General features: G+C 40.7%; 1 protein-coding gene across 3 annotated transcripts in view; it reads left to right on the top strand.

The window, feature by feature from the left end:
* FOCAD (focadhesin) overlaps positions 1-18834 on the top strand; it is a 138089-nt gene that overhangs the window by 96507 nt on the left and 22748 nt on the right. For all 3 annotated transcript variants that reach the window (XM_075079255.1, XM_075079253.1, XM_075079254.1), the window contains 7 exons: positions 4372-4464; positions 6125-6213; positions 8344-8385; positions 10466-10574; positions 11082-11198; positions 13084-13322; positions 14212-14301. In XM_075079255.1, coding sequence (XP_074935356.1) covers positions 4372-4464; positions 6125-6213; positions 8344-8385; positions 10466-10574; positions 11082-11198; positions 13084-13322; positions 14212-14301 — 779 coding nt within the window. The remainder of the gene's footprint in view (positions 1-4371; positions 4465-6124; positions 6214-8343; positions 8386-10465; positions 10575-11081; positions 11199-13083; positions 13323-14211; positions 14302-18834) is intronic.

The following is an 18834-nucleotide window of genomic DNA, read 5'->3' as shown; positions in this document are numbered from 1 at the left end:
TGGAGGAGTTGATGAACATAGATGAGAGGGTTATGTGAATACAATTTTGTTTAAAAGAGAACGTGTTGTGTTAATTGAATAATTTAAAGATGATATTTCTTTTTTTCTGTAGGGTGTGTTTGTATTGGTTATGGGGTGGAGTAGGTCATCTCTTTTGGTTGACTTTTAGATTGTATTTATATGTATGGATGTATTAGTACCTACTCAAAACTGATTTAAGTTCATTACTTATAGTGGGCATGAAGCTTTAGCATAGTCTTTTGTTTTTCTGTTATAAAATCCATGTAAAGAAAGAATATTGACCCTTTTACGTAGATCGTGAGGGGCATAAAAAAAGAGGGGATGAAGCAGGAAGACTTAGGAAGATAATTGACTGACAAGAGGAGTTCAGTTGTTTATCTTGGTTAACCATTCTGTACAGAAGGGGCCAGCAAAGCACATGATGGTTCAGAAAGGAGGGTTTTGCATACCTTGAGGCATAGAGTGTTTTACATGTTAGCAGTGACTAGCCTCTGTAATAAAATAAAATAGGAGGAATATAAACAAAGAATAATAACTTTCTGGGGTTAAGCCTGGCAAGATTAGTTACTGTAGGTGGGCTTTGCACAATTTTTGATCACAGCTCACAGGGTTTTTCCATAGCTCAGGGAGTCTGGCATGTTCTTTTAATTTAGAACTAGAAAGTGTAGGCCTTACACAGTGGATACTAAGATATATCCCATCTCACTTTAACCTGATATGTTGGCTTTCCTTTATTAAAAACTAATTACCCTGGAAGCTGCTGAGATTGTTATTTCCAGTGGAATCCAAATGGTTGTGATGACTTTTTTTCATCTTTTTGGTAGAGGCAGGCAGTGGAAATAATTGGATGGTAGCAAGAAAAATAAAAAATCTATGGGTGTGCCCAATGTATAATATGATGAGATATAACAATGTGCACCTACCATTTTAATTACTAATCTTATGTTGTGAGTCTGAAAACACAGCATTTTAAAAGGAAAGGATACCTAAACTCCTATCTTACTTGAATAAAATGTTGTTTGCAATTAAGACAGTTAGAGAGAGAGGAGGTAGAGACTCCTAACCAGTTGTGATACACATTTTTTGTGAATTAATGTATTTTGATTTATAAATTGCATAATATGCAAATTGTGGGGAGAGGCGTACATATATCTTGCAGGACTCTGATGTCTGGAAAAACTTTCTTGGTGGCATTGAATTTGTGATCCATTCTGTTTAACTTACCCCTGTAATTACTTTGTTAAGCTACCAAGGCCTAGAAAATGGCTTTCTACTGAAATCACTTGACTTCATTTTTGGTTTTCAGCATGCTCTGAAAAAGTCTTTGAGTCAGTTTGCTGTGGTGCTTACTGAAGAGAAGAACCCTGAGCGTCTGGGGATTGTGTATCAGATTTGTGTATCAGTGTAGTTGACAGAGTTATTAGTTTGTTGTGAAGTTGAGGCTGTCACACCTGTATGAGATTTGAAGCAGGCAGGGAGAACTGTTGCATGTTTCTTTAAACTATCTTTGAGGTGGTGTTGTTTTCCTCCTTCTGGTTCTGTACTGGTGCTTCCTAGAGAGAAACTTTGTGATTCCTTTCTTTTTTTCAACAATTCTCTTCCTTAAAGGAAGTTTTAACTATGTACTTAAGCCAGGTAATAGACAGCCTTACCAGAGGGTATGCAATACTGGACCTGTTGGTCACCAATGGAAGTGAGCTCATTGGTGACACCAAGGCTGGAGGCAGCCTGGGCTGCAGTGATCATGCACTGGTAGAGTTCCTAGACCTGAGGAATATGGGTCAGGTGAAGAGTAAAGTCAGGAACCTGAACTTTAGGAAAGAAAACTTCCAGCTGTTGAAGGAGTTAGTCAATAGGACCCCCTGGGAAACTGCCCTTAGGGACAATGGAGCAGAAGAGGGCTGGCAAATCTTTAAGGACGTTTTCCATAGAGCGCAAGAGTTCATGATCCCCAGGTTTAAGAAATAAGGAAAGAGGGGCATCTATGAGTCAAGACCTGCGGATCAAACTAAAAGGCAAGAAGGAAATGCACAGGCTGTGGAAGCAGGGACAGGTATCTTGGGGAGAGTATAGGGATGCTGCCTGGCTGTGTAGGGATAGGGTCAGGAAAGCCAAGGTGCAACTGGAGCTGAACTTTTGCAAGGGATGCAAAGAATAGTAAGAAGGCGTTCTACAGGTATGTCAGCCAGAAAAAGAAGGTTAAAGAAAGCGTAACCCCCCTTGATGAGCAAGACTGGTAAACTGGTGATAATGGACAAGGAGAAGGCTGAGGTACTCAGCAACTTTTTTCCTCAGTCTTGTCCTTCCCACTGTAAGAGAAGATCAGGTTCATGGCCACCTGAGGAACCTGAACATACACAAGTCTCTGGGACCTGACGAGCTGCATCTCAGAGTCCTGAGGGAACTGGCTGATGTTGTTGCAAAGCCACTCTCCATGATATTTGAAAAGTCATGGTAGTCAGGTAAAGACCCCGGTGACTGGCAAACATTGCACCCATTTTTAAAAAGGCTAGAAAGGAGGACCCTGGGAACTACTGCCCTGTCAGCCTCGCCTCTGTGCCTCTGGTAAGATCATGGAGGAGATCCTCCTAGAAGCTATGCTAAGGCACATGGACGACAGGAAAGTGATCTGAGACAGCCAGCATCGCTTCACCAAGGGCAAGTCCTGCCTGACCAAGCTAATGACCTTCTATGATGGAGTGGCTGCATCAGTGGACAAGGGAAGACCTATGGTTGTCATTTATCTGGACTTCTGTAAGGCCTTTGATATGGTCCCCTGCAACATCCTTCTCTCTGAATTGAAGAGGTATGGATTTGATGGATGGACTGTTCACTAGATAACATTTGGCTGGATGGTTGCATTGAGATGGTCAACGGCTCAATGTCCAGATGGAGATCAGTGACAACTGGTGTCCCTCAGGGGTCCATACTGGAACCAGTACTGTTCAATAGCTTCATCAATGACGTAGACAGTGGGATCGACTGCACCCTCAGTAAGTCTGCAGACGTCACTGAGCTGACTGGTGCTGTTAACCCACTTGAGGGATGGGATGCCATCCAGAGGGACCCGGACAAGCTAGAGAAGTGGGTCCATGTGAAACTCGTAGAACAAGGCCAAGCATTGGGTCTGGCACATGGGTAAGGAAAAACCCCAGTATCAATACAGGCCGGGGGATGAAGTGATTGAGAGCAGCCCTGCAAACAAGGACTTGGTAGCACTGGTGAATGAAAAACTGACAATGTGCGCTCGCAGCCCAGAAGGCCAACTATCCTAGGCTGCATCAAAAGTAGCATGGCCAGCAGACCGAGGGAGATGATTCTACCCCTCTGTTCTGCGGAGACTCCACCTGGAGTACCAGTTCCAGCTCTGGAGTCCTCAGTTCAGGAAAGACATGGACCTGTTGGAGCAAGTCCAGAGGAGGGCCACAAAACTGATCTAAGGGAAGGAACAGCTCTCCTATGAGGAAAGGCTGAGAGAGTTGGGGCTGTTCAGCCTGGAGAAAAGGAGGCTCCAGGGAAACCTTGTTGCAGCCTTTCAGTACTTAAAGGTGGCTTATAAGATGGGGACAGAGTTTTTAGTAGAGTCTGTTGTGATAGGGCAAGGGGTGATGGTTTTAAACTAAAAAAATGTAGATCCAGACTAGATGCAAGGAACTTGTTTTTTACAATGAGGGTGGTGAAATGCTGGAACAGGTTGCCCAGAGAGGTTGTAGATGCCCCATGCCTGGAAACGTTCAAGGTCAGGTTGGACGGGGTTGTGAGCAACATGATCTAGTTGGAGATGTCCCTGCTTATTGTAGAGGGGTTGGACTAGATGACCTTTAAAGGTCCCTTCCAACCCAAAGCATACTTGAACATACTTATATATACCCTGGTCATGGATACTAACACCTTTTGCATAATTTCCCCCATATTTAGATAGTCACCTACTTGTATTTATTTTAAGTGACTGTTTAAAGCTTTTAGAAGCACCTAAGATTTACAAAAACTATGACAAACAGAAACTGCTCTAGCATCTTTGTTATGAATGTATTTTTGTCTACCTGTGTTACTAAGTGTTGCGCTTATTGCCACATATAATTCCACTGCTCTCTCTGGGATCAATTATCTGTTGAGCTACCTTAAGCAACCAGTTTTGTCTGGCCTGGGTAATAAAGTTGAAAGCAGCTTGGTGTGAGTAAAACCAGAAGGGAAGACAAAGTACATTATCATTTTAGTTTTCTACAGCCATGTGTAATGTCTTATGGGCATGAACAAATGATTACCTGCAAATCACAGGATGGAGAACATACATTCTGCATGTGTTAGACTTAATGTAACCGCTTTTACCCTTTCTGGTGTGTTTCATAGGTTAACATTCAACCTTCTGAATGGCACCGCTCTGTACTGCTGCCACAGTCCTGGTTAGGATTTATGGATCGAACATACACTGCAGTCCTGCAGGTAATTTCGAGCTACAGAATATTGTGCACAGTAATGTTTGTTCATGTCATGTGAATTTTTATTTTTACCAGCAAGAGCATCCATGCAAGTTATGATAATTTAAAAATAAAGCTTGAGGTATTTAGTAACAAAATTTTTGAAAAGGAAATAAAAATGAGTCTTCAGTTAATGGCAGCATGATCTGGGATACTTCGTAGAAGTATAACTTCTGCTTACAGTTCAGGTTCTTGCAGTCTTGTTCCTGTGTCAAGTTGCAGAGTGTATCAATTCTTTTTTAGAATGTGAAACTTTAGCTAGACCTCTAACCTTTAGAGCTCTAATCTATTATTTTGCATAGAAATTTTGTAGTAATAGTATCATAAAGAAGACAGAAGCTATTGAGGAATGATTCATTAAATAGAACTTCTATTAATTAGCAGGTAATGCTGTCACACTGTGAAGGGCTTGTCTTTTTTTTTTTCACTCTATCTAATGATCAGGAAGTATCTTAAAACCTCTCTTTCATTGGGTTAGCTGACCTGATATCTAGAGCAGTATAGTGGTTTTCAAGAGGAAAATTATCTAAAAAACTTTTTAACAAATAGCTGCTTTCTAGAAGGCTCTCTTTCTGCTACTACAAGGGCACATTTGCTCGTATTTCCAGGCCACATCAGCTGTTTTCAGCATGAGCAGCTCAGGCTGCTGAGCAAATTCTAAAAGCTTTGACTGTTCCTTGTGTTGCTGTTGCAGCAGAACATACGCTTCTCTAACATTTTCAAAACAAATTTTGTCTTGGCCATCAGCAAAATATCAGATTTTAAGCCAAGCCAGCTGCATTACAAAGCAGGCAGCAGCTATTCAAAACGTAATTTTAGGTCTAACTACAGAGGGGGCCATTTTTGCTTGCAGTGAATTACTTTCCTATTTTGCTTCCCCTCTGAGGCAAGTTTTCATGAGAAGCTTTGCAGTTACCAGACTTGTTTCTGAAAGCCTCTCTAGGATTTTGTGCCATGTTACAGGGCAATAGAGCCTATTTTTGTGGCTTCTGAAGTCCCTTACTGGAGACCTAGTATCTACTTATTCCTTTTGCTTCTGTAGTACATTTCATCTGAGATGGCCAAAAGAGACTACAGTATAGGATGAGTAGTCTGGATAGTGCATAAATCAGTTTTTCTGAAGAGCTAGTAGAGTAATCATTTCTCCAGTTTAGAGGCAGACACTCATAGAGTCCAGTTCACCAAAACACTTGAGGATTTTTTTCCCTTCAGACACCTGAAAGTCCTCTTATCTTTTATTATGTCTACTTACATGCCTAAGCATGTCTGCCAATTTGGGCATTGAGCATGTTTTTGAGACAGAAATCAACCTCATCATGATGATCCTACAGGTCTTGATTTAGTACAGAACTTAAGACAATGTTTGGTTTTGGGGAAATCGCAATAGGTTTTTGCACAGTTTTTATGTGGCCATTTGTGTCATCTGCGGCTTGTTTTCCTCAGAATAAAAAATTATGAATTCTTTTGCTTAATATATTGTGTCTTATAGTGGGAACCCATGTGAAAAGCAGTTAAGCTCACTTATGAAGTAGCCCTGAAGTGAAAGGCTACATCTATTACCTAAGTGTTCTCTGATGAAATCTTATGATGATTGGCCACTTCTGACTGATTCTGTAATTCTGCAGGGGAGGCAGGCAGAGCTGGAGATGCAGTTAAAACATGGAAAAGAGGATCCTGAAGAGGTGCGGTACAAACAGTTTACAGCCTGGCTCTGGTAAGGAAGTGACTGTCTGCTCCTGATTAGTTGTATTGGCAAGGAGTGGACAGAGAAGGGCAAGACTTTGAACTTGCAAAACTAAAGGCTTTGAAGACTGTATGAGCACTAATGAAAAAAACAAAAAACACCAGATACAATGACCTGGGTGGGGCAGGAGGCGCGGGAAGAAAGAAACTAAACTGTGTAAGGATTCCTATATGCACAGGTTCATGGGTACCTTCCCCTCTACAGTGCCTGAAACTTTGTAGAATGAGCAACTGAAAGGAATGGAAAATTGTATTTGTTTTGTGTCTTGTTAAAGCACAATGATTATGCAAAGAGCAAAACTTAGTCTCTACAAGTGAACCCTCACTGAAAATGGCTTGATAAAAGAAATGTAAGCCATAGTATGATGTATGTCACAGTGAACTTAGACACCTCAGTTCATATGATAAGTTGGCAATGCTGAGCCTGAGGATGTTATTTAAAACCAAGCACATGATGCAAATGCTGATCCATATCCTCAACTACTTCTGTTTCAGTCAGCTGAGGAGTGTCTCTTAGTCTGTCAGGATCTAGCCATGTATGTGCATGGCCAGGGGGACAAGGTGGAAAGTGGGAGGCTTCACAGATAGAAAGAACTACATTATCCATGGACGGTATAAATATCCATTTCTGCATATGTTCATAAATGTTTTCGGAACAAACATAAATACAAACAAAACCAAAATGCCTTTGCCCATTTTAGTCAAAAGGGTGTTATTAGGTCCCGCTCAACAGGAACACAAAACTGGTGTCTGTTGTTTTATTCCAGCTAAGTCTAGATTGGTGGGTTTCATAGTAAGATCAGAATGATACGGTATTGTAGAAGAGATTCTTTATGTAACAGTGGCACAATTTTCTATTGTTTCACTGCTGAATACCTTTCTTGATGGGGTATAAAGAGAAAACATTTTCCAGGTAAGAAGAATGCCTGTAGCAATGCTGCTTTTGTAGATTTCTCCTGAACTGACTTCTGCTCTGTATTTCTTAAATAGTGGTAATATAATCTAAGTCAAAACCAAACAGAATTCCCTTTAACAGTAAAGAAATCAAAGCAGTAAGTGAACTGGGAGCCCAGTATTAGCGTTCACATCTTTTCCTGTTTCCCCTTAATTACTTGGTGCTTTAGGGCTCTAACTTCAGTACCTATTAAGAATTTGTGTTGCCATTAGGTTTAACCTGATTGTGGACAGCTTGGTATAAACTTTAGTGTTAATGCTTTTATTGTGTAAGTACTGTGCAATTTTGCATTGGTATTTGCCAAGTTGGTGTAAGTGTTTCTAGTGTAGGTGGGTTTGAAATTGTGTGCAAAAACAGTATGATTATAAAGGAGAGCCTGAGTATAACTCAGTCTTACAACATACGGCCTTATTTTGAGGCACACATTTTTAGCCTTCTAAGCAGGTGTTGTGGAACTGTAATTAGAGTGTACCTTTTTCTGAGGATGACCGCGATGGCCAGGATGGTATTGTATTTTGTAGTATAGAGGATCTCCCTTCCTCACCCAAACCTGACAATATAGAAGATTCACTGCATATCTGCTTCTGTCTTGACATGAACGCAAAACTAAACAAATGCAGAGAAGTAACCTATTATAAATCAACTACAGTAACCTGTAAGAAATTTTAACTACTCTTATGGCTTTCATTTAAATGGAGTCAGTTATGCCTAATAGCATAACTGCCTGTAGTCATTTCTAGGAGTACAGTAAGTGTTGGATAAACTGTTATGGTTGTCCATCATAAAACATTATCATTTTATTATGCTAAAGCATAGCACAGAGATCTGGACACCTCTGTAATAACTCAAAGAACAGATTTATGGCTATAAAATGCATGAACCTGCATTTTATAGAGAGTGGTATGAAGTCAAATAAGAGCCCATTATAAAACATCGGTAGCGCACATGAACACATAGAAATATTGGGTGGTACGTAAGCATTTTTACAGTTTTAATGCTTGTGATTAATTTGTGCTAAGTCTTCTGATAGCTAGATGAGATAATTGTTAACCTAGAATGGACATATGTCAGGCATAAGGGGAAATTAGCTGAGTGAATGCTATCGTATAATGAACATGGTGTAAGTTCTTTCTGTTTCTGTTGCAGGGTCAGAGATACGTTGACTGATGTCATCAAAGGTGCTTCAAAGTAAGAACTGCTAATTTATTCCAGATAAGAATGAGTTTTCTTTTGTGGCAGAAGACGTAAGATAAGATTTTCTGCAATTCGTTATCTGCCAATTCCATGATTTCACATGATTCTTATTCAGGAACAATCTTGTGCTTTGAGATTTTTACTACTGACTGTGTCTATTAGAAGGGCTGATGCCTAATGTTTTGAGTAAAGCCTGGGTAGTGCTATATGCAGTATTAGCCTGTTCTTTTTTTTAACTAGCAGACTGTTTGCCTCAAGTATCTTCATTTATCTAGAAGTTAGCTGGTCTTCAGTGGAGTATGGGCTTTTCAAAACTGTCCCACTTTCTGTTAAGATATATTTCTTGTGCCCAGATGCCCCCAAAAGCAGGAAATTACCTGTTTTCAAATTGTGACAGGCCCTAGTGAGACCACATTTGGAGTACTGTGTCCAGTTTTGGGCACCCCAGTTTAAGAAGGATGTAGAACTGCTTGAGCAAGTCCAGCAGAGAACTACCAAGGTGATCAGGGGGCTGGAGCATCTGCCTTATGAGCAAAGGCTGACAGACTTGGGTTTGTTTAGCCTGGAGAAGAGAAGACTGAGGGGGGATTTCATAAATACCTACAAATGTCTAAAGGGTGGGTGTCAGGACGATGGGACTAGGCTCTTTTCAATAGTGCCCAATGACAGGACAAGGGGCATTGGGCACAAGTTGGAACACAAGAAGTTCCACCTCAATATGAGAAAAAACTTCTTTATTGTGAGGGTGACAGAGCAGTGGAACAGGCTGCCCAGGGAGGCTGTGGAGTCTCCTTCCCTGGAGACATTCAAAACCCACCTGGAGTCATTCCTGTGCCCCCTGCTCTAGGTGTCCTGCTCAAGCAGGGGGGTTGGACAAGATGGTCTCCAGAGGTCCCTTCCAACCCCTACCATTCTGTGAGTCTGTGATTCTATACACAGATTAGGAAATTGTTTAAGGCAAGAGGTACAAGGAGATTTCAAAGAATGTAACTAGGCACCTAGTTGTAATTATTTGTAGGCGTCTCTTATCTGAAAGGAAATTGTTTTGGTGTTCCAAACAGGAGAGGTCAACAACATTCCACTAAGATCTGTGTGTCTAGTTTTAAAAAGCAAACCAGAAATCCAGAATATACTTTTATTGTGAAAATATGATCTTTGGATCTGGAACAAATGCCTAAATTTGCAGTGTAGGTGTATTTTTACGGCAACAGTTGAGGAAGTTTTAGAAATGGAAGACTGCAAAAAGTGTAGTATGCTGTGTACCAGTCTAGTATAAGACTAAGTGGTGTAGCATAGTTGCATTGTTCAGCTGCTATTTTAAAACAGTTAAGACTTCCAGCAGGATTATGTTGCAATATGTTTTCTGGGAATGACTGGGATATCAGCATCTATGTTGTCATGAAACTGAACACAGTTACATTCTCTCACTTATTTGTAAGTGACAGATTGTTTTTTTACTTGAGTTCCTTAAAAGTAAAGGTTTGCTCTGTGGTGAGGTTAGTACTCTTTGAAACCTTTCATTTTCCATGATGTTAATGTTTTCATACGATAGCAGAGTAATTAAAAGCTTTTTTTTTTTTAAGCTGAGATTTCAGTGATGGTTGCTCTGCTAAATCTCCTCAACAGATGGTGTTGCAGTGAAGTGGCACCTGCCTGTCTAGCATTTTCTGTTTGAAAGCTTTTTATGTTGTCCTGTGTAGAGATGGTACTAGCAAAGCCCAACTGGTGCATGTCTGTGAGGGCTACTTGCTGCGCAGGGTGGTGGTCCTCATAGCGGAAGCAAGCTTCTGTTTCTATACAGCTTCATGTGTGCTAGCCTTTATGTAAAAGACAAACAAGAAAAAAGGCTGAAATGCTTCTCTCCCCCATTTTTCTCTCTAATTACTGAAGATGGAAGGCAATAGACTTGCTGATCTAGAAGACAGCCCAATAAAGTTGCTAGGTGCAAAGGTCCTCCTGGACCACCTGTAGCAAAGTAGGTCATATGGAGGAAAGTTATTTCCTGCATTGAGATACATGTTTTGTTGCCTGCATCTCTATTATGCTTCTTAACTGTTTGCCTTTTTCTGTCCAGAGACAGCCCAGTGGTGAAAGGAAACTCTATTTTTGCCTTAACTGGTCTCGCAGTTGCTGTAGCCAAATACGAAAGCAGCCTTTCCTCAGATACTGAAGGGATGCCTGAGGTGAGTCAATCTGGGAGAGAGACTCTCTACTCTTAGTGGAATATAATGAAGCAATATGACCAGGTGTTTCGGCAGCTGGTAAGTGGATATGAGGTACTTCACATTTTGAAGTTCAAATTTCACCCTGTTCAGTGAATGTCGTGTGGTAACTTGGTGTGTGATCTTTACAAAAGCAGTCAGAGTGTGTAGGTGCCTTCTCACAAGAAACATAATGACTAAGATGTTTATTTGTTGGTTTTGACAGATGAGATAGAGGTCTAGTGGATGCTGAAACCCAGCCAGCCTCTTTTCTCATAATTTTTGCTTTCACTGAATAGTAACTGATCAAAAGTAGTGTCTGGAGGGTCAGCACTGGCAAGTAAATCATTCTACTTACTGTACATAAGAATAACAAAATAATCTCATTCCTGATGGATCATAGCTGGAAAATCAGCTGCTGAGTTTCTGTTCTGGTAGGACCTCATTTCAGAAAAAATAACGATTAATATTTGGGCTTGATTTTTGCAGACTGGACCTGATTTTTTTCCCACAAAACACTGGATTTCTGTGCTCACAGAGACGCTCTTTAGTATTGTGAATAGCCGCTATCACCCTAAAGGTCAAGTCTTCCCATGGTTCTATCAGGTACGTGTGGTGGTGTTAAAGGTAAGAGAATATATCTGTATTTCACACCTGGACTTCTTCATGTGGAGTTTCCTGTTTCTCTTTGCCTGGCAGTAGTTGTAATACAGGAGAATCAAAGCTTTTCTTCCTTTTTTTCCTTTTTCTTTAATTGTGCTTCCTGTTTATATTTGGGTTTGCCTTGAGTGTTTGTCTTTTACCAAAACAGTAAAAACTACATGCAAGGATATATACATACATACATACATCAAGAAAACTTTAAAAACAAAAAAAAGCCATAAAAACCTAGCATATTTGGCATGTATGTACAAAACAAAACCTTCTAACACGAACAGATTCTCCTCTGACCACACTGTCAAACTCTTGAGTGATTCTGACATCATTCCTTAGGGCTCTGAAATGCATACACTCTCAAAATGTAACTGTAATGGAGCCAGTGATTCGTATTTTACAGCACCTGTTGAACACCTGAAGGCCAGTAGAAGTTGTATCATATGTGCTTGCAGTGTGATAACCTGCCTGAAATTCTCAAGCCATATAAGTATCAGGCAGTTCTTAAGTAGGACTTGGAGATGGACTGAAAGCTCAGTATAGACCTTAAGGTATAGGTATTGCTCACTCTTGACTATCTGTGGTCAAAATGACCAGACTGGAGATTCTTTGTGTATGGATGCAGAAGGGAACTTGGGTTCTACAAGGTCAAATACCAGCCTGCAAATGTATCATAAAATATTCTAACTGGAACTTCATTAACTGCATCCATGAAGTATGTTTAGTCCAGTAGTGAGATGTTAGCATCAAAAACATGAAGATTACTGATGGACGCGAGTCAGCTCTGGCATGTGATGCCGGTCATCACTGATAGGGGGCATAGATCATCAAATTAAATGTAGTGTTAAATAAACACTAGACTGGTGGCATGCAAGGAGATTCAGCTGCTTGGTTGGCATGAGCAGTTCTTGCCAAATTGTTCTGTGACTCCTGCCTTTGAAAACAGTGCTGTTTAAAAGGGTGTTTTTGAGATGGAAAAATGGGGCAATGTTTCATTTCTGAAATCCACTCTCTTTAAAAAAAGAAAAAAAAGAAAAAAAGATCTTATGCTTGTAAAATCCTACGGCACACAAGAGAAATCACTGTCTTGCAGAGTGCCTGGGAGTTTTTTTCTTTTCCTTTTCAGAGTTGCACATGGAAGTTGATAAATATACATTAGGTTATTACTTAGAATCAGTCCATTGCTTTATAAATAGAGGTAGCTATATGGATTTTACCTTTCCTGGTAATGATTTTACCTTACCTGGAACTGAATTTAAAAACTCTGTAAGGTATCTTTCTTCTAGAAAGCATCTCTACTGGTTATCTTGCACGATGTCATGATATTTTGTCATCCTAGCATTTGTGATGCTTTTTAAGCTAGTGCTGTTTCCAACTCAATTCTTGGTGTGTTATAATTACAGAAGTACAGTAGTAATAACGTAATGGCTAGTTTCTGTTTGCTGTTCTGATCACATTGCTGGATATTTTAACAAGGATGGTGACAACTAAAATAAACCAATATATTTATGTGCAGACTAGCTGTTAAATTGTAGTTGCATCCGGTCATATCCTTTGTTTACAGTTTCATACTTAGCAATCTTATTTACACTTAGAAATTATATTCTGAATTACCCTAGTTTTAAGCTGCTTACAAGGTAAGGCAAACAGAAGAGTTACCATGGGCAATTCCATGAAACTCTGTTTATTGCCAGATTGCAATACATCTGTGCTGCTGTTCGGTCTATAGGTATTTATTTTAAATTCCTAAAGTGCTGAGTATTACTACTTGGAAAGGAATTTTATTTCCTTCCCCCAAGAGAAAAATTTAAAAAATTTCTTTTTTGTGTTTTTCTAGAAATCCTATTCAGGTGAAAATAATGCAAGTATTATAGCTCGTTCCTGTGCAGCCACTGCTTTGTCTCTCCTGGTGCCAGTTTTCATTGTATCATTCAAGGAGAAGGTTGAGGAGGTCCTGAATATGCTGACTGACAGGTTACCTGGGAAACCAAATGCTGATGAGTCTCAAGCTGTTCAGATCCATGTGGGCCTTGGTTTGGGGATGTTTATCTCACGTTTATATGAAGAAAAAGTCAGGTGAGTATTACCATATGTAACATAGGTGTGCAAATAACTTCCTTCTTTTTCCTGCATGTGGCCTTAAGTTCTGAGGAATTGAAGTATTTACACTTCATAGGCAAATGATTCTTGAGGGGCTTTGCAATGTTTCTTAAAAGGTGTCTTTTATTGTCAGTCTTTACCATCCACCCAGTGCCATCCTGGATATTTTGCCATTCTTTTAGGATGAGTGACTAATTTTCATAATATGGTAAAGTACACGTGCAAAGCAGTCAGCTAGAAGAGCCACCCATATGCTTTTAAAGGGCACTAGGTGCCATAGGATACTTAATTGTAAAACAATTCACAGTTCTCACTGGTTCCTTTCTAAGTGGTGCTCTGGACACTGGATAGTGTCCACTTACATCATAGGAGTTACACGTATAGGGATGGAGTTACAACAGAAGTAGTGTAGTGGGCTGTCTGTAAGGTGTGCCATTACAGCTATGTTGGCAGCAAAGACGTATTCTGAAGTTGGGGGTGGTTAATTTGTTCAGTGAAGCATATTTTTACAACACACCTGCCTTTGTTAAAACTCTGTGCAGCATTGGTCTGTTATAGTCTTCATGCTTTGGTGCCTTGATGCCTTGCTGCCTCTGACTCAGCCACAGAATTTGGGGGTGGGCTGTCTCTGGATGATTACTCAGTGGTGCCATCTGAGCTACACACAAGCATTAGAAGGATCTTGAAGAGAGTGGTGTTATATCAGCTTGATATTTTGGAGTACGTGAATCTTTATTTCGGGGTTTTGTGTTTTGGTTTTTTTTGGCAAGGAGTGTTGAAATTAATAAATTTACCTAATAATTTTTTAAAGAGCAGAACTGTGTTGTGGATTTTTCTCATCTCTTGAGTTGGTTTGGTTTTGTAGTGATGTACCCGGGCAACAGATGAATTTAGTTCTAATGAAGTCCCTGGATGTGCTGGAAGACTGCTGCTTTGACACCAGTCTGGAGTACAAGTGAGTTTCCTTTGTTACTGATGATACTTTGTTTTATTTTGAGCTCCACCTTTTTAATTCATGCCTTCATTCCTTAATTCTACATGGAAGAGTGTAAGGATAGAGTAAGCTTGTTATGAGTACTTCCACAGAATCACCAACATAACTTGTGTAGGCTGGCATGGACCTTCAAATATCCACATCCCTCCTCAAAACAGTCAGCCATGGACTTGGACTACATGGCCAAGGCTTTACAGTCAGGTTTTGAAACCCCCAGGACTGGAAACAGTATAACGCCTCTGGGCCCTGGCTCCACTTTTGGGCTGTCCTTACTTGCCTGTGAATGTCTGATATTTCAGCTTGTGCCTCAGCCTCCTACCATGCAAGAGCCCAGCTATATCTCCCCAGTCCTTTCCTGTCAGTGCTGGAGATGTTGTTGGGCACTCGCAAAGCCATCCCTTCTCACAGACAAACCAGGTGTGGTCCCACAGCCTCTGCTTTCAGGGCAGGGGCTCCAGCCTTGCTGCCTCAGCCGCCTCCCATGAACTTGTTCCAGTTTTGTTGGTGTCTTTCCTGCATTCAGAACAGGGTTCCAGCTGTGTTGGTGATCACAGAGTAGAAGAGTGATCCTTCCCCTGACTCTCATGGCTGTGTCCTGCTCATGCTGCCTGTGCATTGATGGCCCTCATTGCTGCCTGGGTGCAGGTCTGGCTCCAGCTCGGCTTGTTGCCCACCAGTGACCAAGGCTGTCCCCAGGAGCTGATGCCCAGTCCCTCTGGTCCCAGCCTGTCTGTTGCCAGGTGTGGGACTGTGAGTTGGTGCTTGTTGAATTTCAGGATGCTCCTGCTGGTTTATCCTTCTGTGTACCATCTCGTCCAAGTAAGTGAGTCCATAAATAAATATGTATATATAATACTTTATATATGAGCATATACAAGAGTATGCGTATATGCATATATCTAACACAGACACGCAGTTTTTTCCGTACAGTCCCTAGTGTGAGGCAAAAAAGACAATGACCACCACAGCTAATCCCTGCCAACCCACAAACAAAAACCTTGGGCATGTATAGAGAACCACACAGTCTTGCTCACAGGCAGTGGGAAGATACCGGCAATTCTAGGAGGAGGAATCCTAAGCCAGGGATTGTGGGTTTGATTCCCACAATCTGGGATTCTGGGGTGCCGGGAAGAGAATCGGAAGAGCAAAAGCACAAAAAAAACCCAAACAACTTGTGGGTTGAGATAAGAATAGTTTAATAATTACAATAAAAATAATAATTATGATAATATTATAATAATAATTAACAATAATGATAATAAAATGGAAAAGGAAAAAAGGGGAAAAAAACCCAGAAACACAAACGATACAACCGCTCACCACCCACCAACCAACGCAGCCTGTCCCCAAGCCGTGATTGCTGCCTCCCGCCCCCAGCCAGCTCCTCCCAGTTCACATACTGGACATGATGTTACATGATATGGAACATCCCTTTGGCCAGTTTGAATCCTCTCGCTTTACCTGTGCCCCCTCCCCTCCTGGCTTCTTGTGCACCTGGCAGAGCATGAGAAGCTAGAAAATCCTTGACTAGTACAAGCGCTACCCAGCAACAATGAAAACATCTGTGTGTTATCAATATTGTTTTCATATGAAGTCCAAAGCACTGTGCCAGCTGCAGTGAAGAAAATTAACTCTATCCCAGCTAATACTATGACAGTTGCTCATCTTACCTACGCATGTTCATTAATGAAATGTGTTTTTGAAGGTTGTTCCTTCGTGCTCTTGTGTGGTTGCCTAGGTGTTCAACAAAGTGTAGCTGCTTCTGCCTTGGAGCCTGTTACTAGAGTGTGCATGTGTGAGCTCCAGGGGCAGCTCCCAACACAGTGTGAGCTCCAGGGGCAGCTGCCTCACATGGCTTATTTCTCTGGGAGAGTCAGGTCATTAATTTAACAGCTGTGGATGGAATGTTGAATACTAAGGAAAGCAAATACATTTCATTTAACCAACTGAGGCTATGCCTCAGGTGTCCCAAAGAGAGAAACAATTACTACCATTAGAAACTTGGAATAATTGAACAATAAAACATGTGTCAGTTGCCATTAAACAAACAACTAACATAACATAGTAGTATGTGTCTTCCACAGTAGTCATTTCCCTTTTAAATCAGAAAACAAACCGCAGTATCTTGAGTGCATCAGTGTGAGTGCATAGGATTTTGTTCGATTTTGAACTTTATTCTGCCCAGCTCTTCCCTTTTCAAAGGAAATAGAGCAGTAATTCCTGTTTGCCTTTGTCCTCCTTTCTCTGAAAAGCTGTGAGGGGTCACAGTTGCACACTGTTGGGCTGTGAACCCCTATAGCTTAGTCAGGATTTGGGTCGCCTCTGGAGTTGCACAGCATGAGACACATGGTGCACAGGGGACTGTATCAGCTACATCACTTCACTAAACCTGTTGCTGCCTATTTGTGCAGCCTATTAGCTGGAGATAAATACCTCACTGGAAAGCCAAGGCAGATTTCTCTGGCAGTGAGAGGTTGCCTGACGAATATGGAACAATGCCTGTAAATGTTACAGACTTGTCTGAGTTTGGTATCTGGTCTCTTTTAAACTGTTATCCCAAAGCAAGGGCCTTTCCAGCCTTTTCATCCAGCATGCTAGGCACAGCCAACTGTGGGACATAAGCATTACACTGACCTTTCTATCAGCATTTTACCCATGCTAAACTGGCAATTCTCTTTCTGTTAAAATAGGTTGCAAGTTTTTTGAGACTCGGTATAGATATAGATAGTAGTTACAGATGTGGGAGGAGAGAGTTCCCATTTTTCGTGAATGCCAGCAGTAATCATGTCCTCTCCTGTGGCCACTCTGAAGTTACACAGGGCTGGGAGGGCTCCAGTGCCAGCCCGCTGCTCTGCAGGGTGCTCTGGGCTCATGCTGTCCCCTAGCGGAATGCAGGGGCCCCTGCCCCTCTCCACTGGCCAGCTGTAAACTTGTGCCATGTTTTAGAAAATGTGCTTTTCTGCTTAGGAGCACACTTCTCCAGGGTGTTAAGTGAGACGTCTCATACACCAAAGGATGTTATTGAGAAAGAGAGGTTTTTGCTGAATTTCTGCTTTGTTGTGTTTTATCTGCCTTGAGTGTTTAGATAAGAAAGCAGTTTAGCAATGCATGTGCCATGCAAACTGGGGCTTACACAACCACACTTCACTGATCATGTCAGCCTTGATAGGAATGTTGGTTTTATATATAATTTTCTTCATTTATTTGGGAGAATTCTCTATTTAAAACTGAGGGGGGAAGGTAAAAGGAATTAAGAAAAGAGAGTTGTTTTCACTAAGCAATAAGAATGTTGCCCTGAGCCTGTGCTTTAGCTTGGTGAGAGTCCACTTACGTTCCATAACAATCTCTGTGTAAGTTGCATAAAATACTCTAAACTTAAAGTTTCCTCTCAGAAAAGGTCACTGTGTGAATAATGCTAATAAATCAGTACTCTTTTATCTGTCCTAACCACACAAGAAAGAAAAACAAATGTGAAACTCACCGTCTTTTAAAGGGGGAAAAACATTTCCGATAATTAAGCATGTTACTATGATGCTTCTTCAGTTTTAAACTGAAACAGTTTCATAGATCGCAGAATCTTGGGAGCTTTGCAGTTATTCCTGACTTTAAATGGAATGCACTCCGACATCAAGAGATCTGTGAATGGACGTTAAATCTGCCCTTAAGTTAGACAGAAACTGAAATAAGTATATTTCCAAAATATACTGATATACCACTTTTTAGTATATATTTGTATGGAAAATGTGCATTACAGGTGATTTAGACAGTTCATTATGCTACCAGGTTTTGTCAGACTTCTTGATTACAGAGACTATATAACAGCTCATTTTTTCTCCCAAGCCTAACTTACATAGAGCATAGGTTCAGCAAGCATATACATTCATGGGTGTTAACTTTTCCAGTTATTCATGTAGATTATATTCAATAGATTTTTGTCAGATTAACCTCCATGTACTGGCAAAAAACAATGAGTAAATAATTAAAAAAAAAAATCAAAGGCAGTGTTCCAGATATAACAGTACAGCATATTAGTAACAAACATAGCAGTACGTACGGTGCCTGTATTGGAAGGTTTTGCTTCCCTGCCTCTCCCCACCTTCCTGCAAACAAAGTAAAACATGTGTTGAAGATTGGATTAACTCTGACCTTTTGAAAGGTTTGCATGTAAAAAGTTTTTGAGAATACCAAGGGCAGTAGAGTTTTCTGCCTTGCCTTGTTAAATTCCCTAGCATGAATTCTACAAGACCTGTGCAAATATGCCTTTTTGTATAAAGTTACCGCATGGCAGAACTAGCTTCCATCTCTAAGATTAAATATTGGCAAAATATTGGGCAAACGACAAACATTGATACACATTGAGTAAAGATGTGTTAAAGAGCAAATTGTTATGAAACTTGACATACACTGTGTGGAGCATTAAACTGACTTGCTTTTTGTGGAGTGTTTTGCAAGGTCAGTAGCTGTTTGATTTGATTTTAAGGCATTTTCAATCAA

The sequence above is a fragment of the Phalacrocorax aristotelis genome, chromosome Z (assembly GCF_949628215.1).
Source record: "Phalacrocorax aristotelis chromosome Z, bGulAri2.1, whole genome shotgun sequence".
Lineage (NCBI taxonomy): Eukaryota > Metazoa > Chordata > Aves > Suliformes > Phalacrocoracidae > Phalacrocorax > Phalacrocorax aristotelis.
This window is presented reverse-complemented; position numbering and strand designations above follow the sequence as displayed.